General features: G+C 41.8%; 1 protein-coding gene across 1 annotated transcript in view; it reads left to right on the plus strand.

Annotated features, from left to right (window-relative positions):
- PLCXD2 (phosphatidylinositol specific phospholipase C X domain containing 2) overlaps window positions 1-3,742 on the plus strand; it is a 111,357-nt gene extending 107,615 nt beyond the window's left edge. The window contains exon 4 of the mRNA XM_075589549.1: window positions 2,483-3,742. Coding sequence (XP_075445664.1) covers window positions 2,483-2,639 — 157 coding nt within the window. The 3' untranslated portion in view covers window positions 2,640-3,742. The remainder of the gene's footprint in view (window positions 1-2,482) is intronic.
- Window positions 3,743-9,182: the final 5,440 nt, after the last annotated feature.

Raw genomic sequence — 9,182 nt, forward strand, 5'->3', positions numbered from 1 at the left:
GATAATATAGTCAGCTCGTACAATGAGATTAGATTGTCTCTTATTTTGTTCAGGGAGTCATTCTGCTCCCCTATGCCCCTATGAAATAGTTATTAAATTCTATCTATTAGATATTTATATTGTATATGTCGGGATACCAACTTATTTAAGGATAAGTATTGTTGATGATATAAGAGAAACTACACGATGGCTGTTTCCTGTTGCTCTTTAGACTGAAAAATGCTGATTAGCCTGTTTTCTATAAAACTGTTGTAATGCATGTATGATTTAATATGTAAAAATATCTTATTTAATAAGATTTGCATTTAAAAATCAACATGAGTGTTATTTTGATTTTGGAGTGCTGGGGACTGTAGACGGACGTTCACAGAGGTACACAATTGGAGGCTTTTATAAGGTGAAATTATAATAAGGCTTTATTGTGCCTTTTCCTTTTCATCAGGAAAGCATCCAAACACAGGGAGGGGGGGGACAAAGCTTCTATTCACTTGGGAGTATTTCTAGTGAAATCCTATGCAATTAATTCACATCTCCCTTAGTAAAGCATGTCTCGCAGCCCCAAAACATATAGCATGAAATAAGCAGATATAATCAGTCTCTTAATAATGAAAGTCTTATCTGTTAGCTGCTGTAGAGTAAGATTCTCTGCTCTCCTGGAACCGCACCCGTGCGTGCACAGAAAATCAGCATCCAGGTTTAGAAGTCTTATTTGGTGTCTTGCAATCAGCTATGCTGGGCAGAGCTCAAGACCGGTCAGCTCCAGAGATGTGTGTTCTCTTGGTCCATCTCTCTTGGGAGACTCAAGAACACTGCTCTGTCTCTCCAAATGTCAGCTCTCATTCAGAGCTAAGGAGTCACTTCCTGTCCCAAAGGCAGGCTTTTTCTACCACCTCTAATCAGGCAGGTGGTGTTAGTTAATTTGCTACCAGCAGTTAACCACCACACTGCTGGATTAGAGGCACATTTGTGAACAGGGATAAGTCCCCTGTTACAGGGACCATGCAACATTTTCTATTATTTGCGTGTAGGACTTTGTTTGGGGGTCCTTCAGCTCCCCTGTGCACATATAAAATAGTTATTCAATCCTATCTATTAGTTTTAGTGCTGTCTGAACACTATTACTATATATCTTGTCTTATAAGAGACAATACAGGGAATTATATTACACATAAGTGTATCAAACAAAATCAGACAATAGGAAAGTAAATCCCTGCCCCAGAGAGTTTACAATTTAAGTGGTATGTTGGGAGACATATAGAGACAGCAGATGAGAGAGTAAGTACAGTGCTTGGCCACAATGGTTGGTAGGAGCCACTATGGGGGACAAACAATAGTCATAAGTGTAGACAATGGGTGCGCAAACTGGGGGGTGAGAGATTTTCTGGGAGGGGGGGGGGAGGGAGAGAAATGGTGCTTACAGAGGCCCGTGCTTTTCCTCAAAGCATTTAAATTAAATGCTAGGGAGCACAGGCAAGGCCTCTGTAAGTTCCCTCACCTTGTCTCCGGCGGCTTCTGGAGACGCGTCACCATGGCAACATGGAGTCAAATGACGCTGCGGGGTCACATGAAGTCATGACATCAGAAATGCCAGAGACAAGGTAAGGGGCGGGGCAAATGGGGGGGAGCAGGCAAGGGGGCGCAGAGGAAAAAGTTTGCGAAACCCTGGTCAGGCTATTGAAATGCTTAATTTAAGAGGTAAGTTATAAGGTTTGATTTAAAGGCGGTGAGAGATAGTGCTTAGCACATACCAAGTGTGAGACAGTTCCGAGAGAGAGACACAATATATATATATATATATATATATATATATATATATATATATATTATACAAACTAAATATGAAATACCAAATAAATAAGTTCTTCTATAAAATGCTATTGAAAATTGTAGGTGCATTGATGAAGCTATTTAATAGGTATGTAAAGCCTATACACGTTGAATGATCCCACGTTATGCACAATTGCACAGACTACCACACTTTTGTTATCTAGACAGTACTTAATGCAGCAATCCCACATAAATTAATGTTATCAATTACAGAGCAAATTTAGCAGCAATATCTCAGCCCTAGAAAACAAAATTGAGCCAGTCATAGCAGTTGATCAACAACAATGGGAATTCCACATATTGTGACATTCATTTTATTAATTAACTTATTGGTAATGGCACTTCTTTTTATTTTTCTTGAGAATGCATGAATTGGATAGGAATAATTTTATAATTAAGGGGCTCCAGGGGACCTACGCTTCAAGTATCTAAAATACGTAGATTGCTGCTTCAAGTGAAAAGATCTAAATAATCTGTTACTGTATATGCTTGGAAGTGAATTATGGACTAGTCTTGCTACCTGTCCCAAAATAAAATAAACAAATAAATATAGGTTCAATCCTGTGATAAAACAAAATTTTAGTTAATTCCAGTTATGTACTTTGATGATGATTTATTATTTATTTTGAATTATAACATCATTTTTTTTTTCTAGGAACCTTCCAAGGATTTTGAATTGGGTGAAAATACAGAAACCGGGGGCCATGGGTGTAAACATCATTACCTCAGATTTTGTGGAACTGGTGGACTTTGCAGAAACTGTTATTGGATTAAACTATCTGCTTTTAAAAGACAACATAGATACCAGTTAATATAATCAATTTTGATTTTAGGTTTAACTCTTTTGGTCACCTGTTCCTAAAAATACAGATTTTTTTATATCATTTTCTGTAGCGGATTTATGAAACTCTGTCATTTGGATATATTAAAATCACTGGAATTATGATACAACAGTGACCATACAAAAATAAAATAATGGGTTCTTTAGTTTACTAGCTTTGGAAACAGTTATGGGATATGCAATAGGTACTGTATATTTAAGGAAAGTTATACGGGAATATGCAGTCTTCATTTATTGTTTTTAATTGGAATGAACACTGAGCTCTAGTAACAAATTGTCAAAAATGTATAAAATAAAACGGAATGTTTACTTTTTTACTAAATAACCATTAAAAATTATATTTATTTAAATAATTTCCATTCTTAAACTAAATTGTCCTATAACTAGCATTTCACAATAGCACTACAATACTAGAACAATTAACCCTGCTCACTAAGTTAAGTAATATAAATGAACTACTTCAGTCCTCTTCAATGATATAAGGTGTTCATTCTTTCTATGCAGCTCTCTCTTCACCCCTGCTCTCACCCTCCGCCTTATTTCTCTCCCCCTTGCCTCTCTCCCTCCTCCCCCTTCCTCCCCCCTCTGTCTCTTCCCATGTCTCGTTCTCCCACCCCTAAGAAACACACAATACGCTGTGCGGTGTGGGGTTTAATGGTGGGAGATCAATCAGTGTGGACCCTGCTCCTTTATGTTGTCTTGGGCCCCAAAAATTCTATTGGCGGCCCTGTTTCTATGTATGCCATGAACATAAAAAGGTAAACTTTTTCACTGAATACAGTACCACAATAAATAGATTAAACAGGTTAGTCTTTGTGCATACTACACTATTGTTATGGTACTGTGTACATATAGTACCAATAGGAAAAGCACATTTAGCCCTCTTTTCTGGTTGCATGTACACAGTACATGCTAATTTGTCATGCAGAAATTACAGTTTATATGTGATATCCATATGTATATTATTTAAATATACAAATCTGTTCAACTATTACTATGAATATCTTTAAACATTATTATGCGCACTTTAATAATTTATTGTGAACATCATCACTATTTGTTGTACAATTAAAAAAAGGATTATTAGAACTTCAAAAAAAAACTTTTGTAACTACAGTACTACTTAAAAAAAAAAAAAAAAAAAAAAGGAACAATTCATAAACGTACTCAGTGCTGATAAAAGTGTATTACTGATAACTAAATTTCCTATAAAAAACTAGAGTCATGCCACTTCCAAGACAGGCACAGGTGTTGGTGCCCTATATGTTTACAATTCACAGTCCTTGTAGCCGTGGGGGAAAATAAGCATATTTACATGGCTCCGGGGAAGGTGACATATTAAAGAATCCCCAGCATGTTAGCGAACCAAATGCTTGAGGCTGCTTTCCTCGCAGGGGGATATTGCTGCAGTTTGTTTCCCATGTCCATTTGTTGCTGCAGGAAAGTATGTTGGGCTACATCTGTATGCAGACAATTTTCTTTGAAAATACATCATTTCATTCAACGTCTATAAAAATAGAAACACGTACAATGCGTGTTCTGAGAGATTATAAAAATGTGATATGACAAGATGGCTACATTTTGGCTAATGTAGATGTCTATAACTGTATTGAAACATTTCACATACAAAAATGGAGTGTGGAAGCTGCTAAATAATTCAAAGATAATATTATAAATCACAAAGTTACATTTCTTTTTCCTTTTTTTTTTTTTTTTAAGAAAGTATGAAAGTCATATGCAGTTCATACTTGACAAAATGATTTTCAGCGGTTTTGCAGGAAGTGAAGGAACTTTTTTTTTTGCCGTGCCTATGAGCATGGAAAGAAAATACACTCTTTAATATCTGAAACATATACCTGAAATACAATATGTATACATGTTATTTTGATCATATGGCATGGAAAGGAATCCCTAAAAAGGTGGCTGAATTAAAATTACTTTTTTGGACTTGAATAATGAAGCTACTCATTCAATGCATAAACAAACTTCAAATTAATCTGCTGCAATGTGTATGGATATATATATATATATCACAATGCAAAAGGAGGATTACTACTGCACACCATACTGTATATTACAAAATCTTTCATATTTACCGGTGCACTTGTGTTGAAAGAAGTCCTGCTGGAAATCCAAATGATACACGGATATAAGAATAACACAAGGCACTGCAGATGTTTCCAAAGGCTATTTAATGAGCCAAAAACTTAGCGACGTTTCGACCAAAGCCACTCAACACTTGAAAAGACTGCTTAGGTCGAAACGTCATTAAGTTTTTGGCTCATTAAATAGCATTTAGAAACATCTGCAGTGCCTTGTGTTATTTTTATATCAGTGGATATATATATATGTAACGGGTATTCCACCCCTCCCAATCGCATATACAGTGGGGGTGCGGAGAACATACGTGTTACCAGGTGTGTGTGGTGCGTTACCTGTTGGTTCACAGGAGGGCTGAGCTTCCGCCACGGGGAACCTGGGGCAATTACAATACTATGGACAACCACTTACAATAGGTGCAGCGCCTCCACCTGCGATGGCTCCCACCAGAGGGGGAGTGAATCCTCGCAGGACAAACACAATGATCACATACACAATGGGGTATAATAACTAAGGACTTTACTAACATGTAATACGACACATCACATTCATAACATAACCTGTGTCCCTCTCAGGAGGAGACACTAACCGTGACGTCTCGCAGGACGATTCCCCAACACTAGGTGATCCCACCCAGTGTCCAACGAACCCCACCCAATGTCCCGCACTCTTGCAGAGAATCAATGGGTGACTGCGCAGTCACTATTATGCTAAGGGCCCGGTGGTGCACTTAGAACTGTAGATACCTGCCGAGCACTCCAGTGCTCGGATCAGCAACGCTTCACAAAGGGTCAGACGCGTGATGAATCCGTCTGATCCTATCCTGGCGATATTCTCTGTGGACCCCCAACGTGGGTCCGAACTCCGTCACTGGAACCGCAGCATCCGCTGAGTCCCTCTCTAACGATACAGCAACGTGACACACCCTGCACTACAGGCCGTCCCTATAGCACAGCATCCTTAAGTGGCTTAAGGGTCAATCTCCTAGGGCATTCGGGGTTGCCTATCCTATATAGGTAGGTCTGGTACCCACCCTACTCATAATACGGGCCCTGGGCCATGGATCCCCGGACTGGTTACCGCTATGAACCCCCCCCAGTTGCCTCGTACTACGCGCAACGCCGGCCTGGGCAATGGCTCCCCGGATTGGTTACCGCTATGAACCCCCCCCTCGCCTCGCCACTCGCAACACGGACCCTGGGCTATGGCTCCCCGGACTGGTTACCGCTATGAACCCCCCAGCTGTCTCATGCCACTAACTTACAACAGGACCCTGGGCTATGGCTCCCCGGATTGGTTACCGCTATGAAACCCCCCAGTTGTCCCTATCTTCCCTTCTGTTCCCCAGTTGCCAACTAAAGTAAGTGACAGGTTCCCTATCCTGAGGGCTGTCCCTGGCAACACTCACACTACTGGGGGACTCAGGGCTATCTTGGGCCAAGGGGGTGCTGGCCTAGTACAGGGAGTCCCTCGCTCCTGTACCCTACCTCCTTCCCTTGTCTGCTCCTTGCTCTCACAGACCACGTAGCTGCAAGCCCGCCAAATGTATCCACTTCTCCTCCTGGCAGTCCTACAGCCCTATTGGCTCCTATGAGGCACCTGGTGCCTCCCTCGCTAAGCACTATGGGAATTGTAGTCCCTGGGCACCTGCAATAACATTGGGGCCGCGTGCGTGCCTTCCCTGTACTTACACTAACCCCTAATGGCCGCCGCAATCTCTCCCTACCTCTCGCGCGACTCTCCTGGCTGGCTCCTACACTCGCGCGATCACTGCGCATGCGCGAGTGGTGGAGTAATGGCAGCGCTCTCTTCGACGGCCGCCGGGACCTTAGAGACGCGACCGCGGCCTTAGCAACGGCCCGATCGCGTCCCCGGCAACCGACCCGCTCGCGGAGACAGCGCACCGCTCCCTGCAACGGCCCCCACCCTTGGGATGGCCATCGGGTCTGCCGCTGGCCTCCGGCAGCACCCGGCATCTCTCCTGGCCACGGAGGCTCCCTAGGAGGACGAAGGGGGAAACAGGTGACCTGGCTACATATATTATATATATATATATATATATATATATATATATATATATATATATATATATATATATATATATATATATAGCAACTGTAAATATTACTGTATGCTCATTTGCATGTCTTAGACAGGTCTGCAACCCTGTCTTTCCCCATTATCGGCCAGCATACAGCGCTTCCACTGCAGCAAGGGATTCTGGGAAATGACATGCAAATGAGCACTCAGTGCCACCTTTTGTCTCAAGCTCGTATTACATATATATATATCAAACAGGAAATTAGCACTTGCTAAGAAACACCCAATTGAAATAAATAAAGTGAACAATGTAAACTTAATTCAGAGTGTACAGGTGAGAATCCAAATGTACACTCAAAATGTGCACTCAATGTGAATGGTGACTTAGACAAAAAAGTGAGTGTGACAAATTATAAAAATACAGTAGATAATTGCATATAAAAATTAATATAATAAAAGTTTATGTAATCAATATGTGATTAAATAAAATATATTGATGTAAAGTGCTGTGACAGAATCACAGCTTCTGAAAGGATGAACACATCCATAAAGATCTCTTTAGAAAGAAGAGGTGCGTGCCATATAGCATAAATCTGTGTTGACATGTATTATCATATAAAGGTTTAAAAAATTAGCACACTCACAAGTGTAGCAAGATCATGCGCATTTGAGAGATCACATTTCTCATGAAAGTGTTACTCGACTGTGGCAAACTTTCATAGTCCCATATAGAGGGCTGGCACCCCACTTGACAATCCGGGGTCCACGGCTCAAATAGCAGGTACATGCCATTCCAAGCCGTCTGGGAGAAGGTAACACAAAGTTTGTATTGTATCCAAACAGATGGTAAGTATACCACTATTAATTGCGCTTGTCTCTATACACGGCCGCTCGTAGAGACGAGATGACGTAACACGCCAACATCCATGTCCCAACGCGTTTCATCACATGCAAAATGACTTCATCAGGGAAATGAGGAGTATAATGCCCATAAGGTTTATATAGCATATAATAAGTCAAGAACAGCTGGAGAATGTATTTAGTATTGGGAATATTAAATAAACAATGGAGAGTCCTTCGTAGCGATCCACATTTGGTTGGAGTACTGCCTACTAGGTCACCAGTGGTTTATAAAAAAAAGCTACTAATCTTAAAAAAAAACTTAGCACCAAGCAAGCGTAAAAACCTCAAGACCGCCTAGTTTACCAACTATATCTGGTAACTTATCGTGTATGAGGACTTGGTTCATTATGTGTCATCAAATTAATGTAGGCAGTAATTTTACCTCGCATTCTGAAAGGCACCAACTATGTGGCCAAAGGACATATAAACCCAGTCAGAACAGCTAGTCTGCCTGCAGCCCATATCCAAGTGGCCCATTATAAGTGGCATGTCTACTGAACAACTGAAGTTTAAAAGGAAGTGAGGAAGAAGTGGACACCCCATCTGGCCCTGATTCCTGCATTTGAACTACGCTGGAAAGGAGGATATCATCAATACCAGACTGCATCATTACTGCTGTGATGCTGCCTTTACCATTTATATTTGCTGTGACTTCACTTCTTCTCAAATTATGCACTTCTTTTTACCAGCCTCAGTATGTCTCTAACTCTATTCATATATCTCCATCTCTCCTTCCTTCACCACTTCTCTTTTCACATGAACTCCTTTCTTACCTGCGTCCTCTGACACCACACAGCTATACATCCTGCACTAAAACACACCCCTACAAATCATCCTCACACATCCTCTTTCTGTCCATGCTTCTCCTCCTTGCTTCTGGGGATATCTCTCCCAATCCTGGTCTCTGTCTTATTCCTACATGTGCTCGTCCTCGCCTGCCAATTGCAACCTCTACTCCTTCTGGTGTCAACCCCTCCAACCTCATACCCATCCCCTGCCACCCTCTCTCCTGTGCTCTTTGGAATGCTCGCTCCCTTTCTAACAAGTTCCTCTCTGTGCATGACTTCTTTCTCTCTCACTCCCTGCTTCTCTTTGCTATAACTGAGACCTGGCTCACTCAGTCTGACTCTGCTCTGGAAGCTGCCCTCTCCTATGGTGGCCTTTCCTTCTCCCACACTCCGCGCACTGATGGCAGGGGTGGAGGCGTGGGGCTCCTGCTCTCCTCTCTCTGTCGTTACCGAACCCTTCCTATTCCTCCCTCTCTTGCTTTTCCCTCCTTTGAGGCTCACACTGTCCAGATTTTCTCTCCTCTCCCTGTTCATGTGGCGGTCATCTATTGCCCACCTACCTCTACTCATCCCCCTTCTGCCTTTCTCTCTCACTTTGAATCCTGGCTCTCTTTCTTGCTCTCCTCAGACTCCCTGTTCTTCTCCTTGGGGACTTCAATTGCCACATTGATGACCCCTCTCTC

Source organism: Ascaphus truei, chromosome 3 (assembly GCF_040206685.1).
Source record: "Ascaphus truei isolate aAscTru1 chromosome 3, aAscTru1.hap1, whole genome shotgun sequence".
Taxonomy (NCBI): domain Eukaryota; kingdom Metazoa; phylum Chordata; class Amphibia; order Anura; family Ascaphidae; genus Ascaphus; species Ascaphus truei.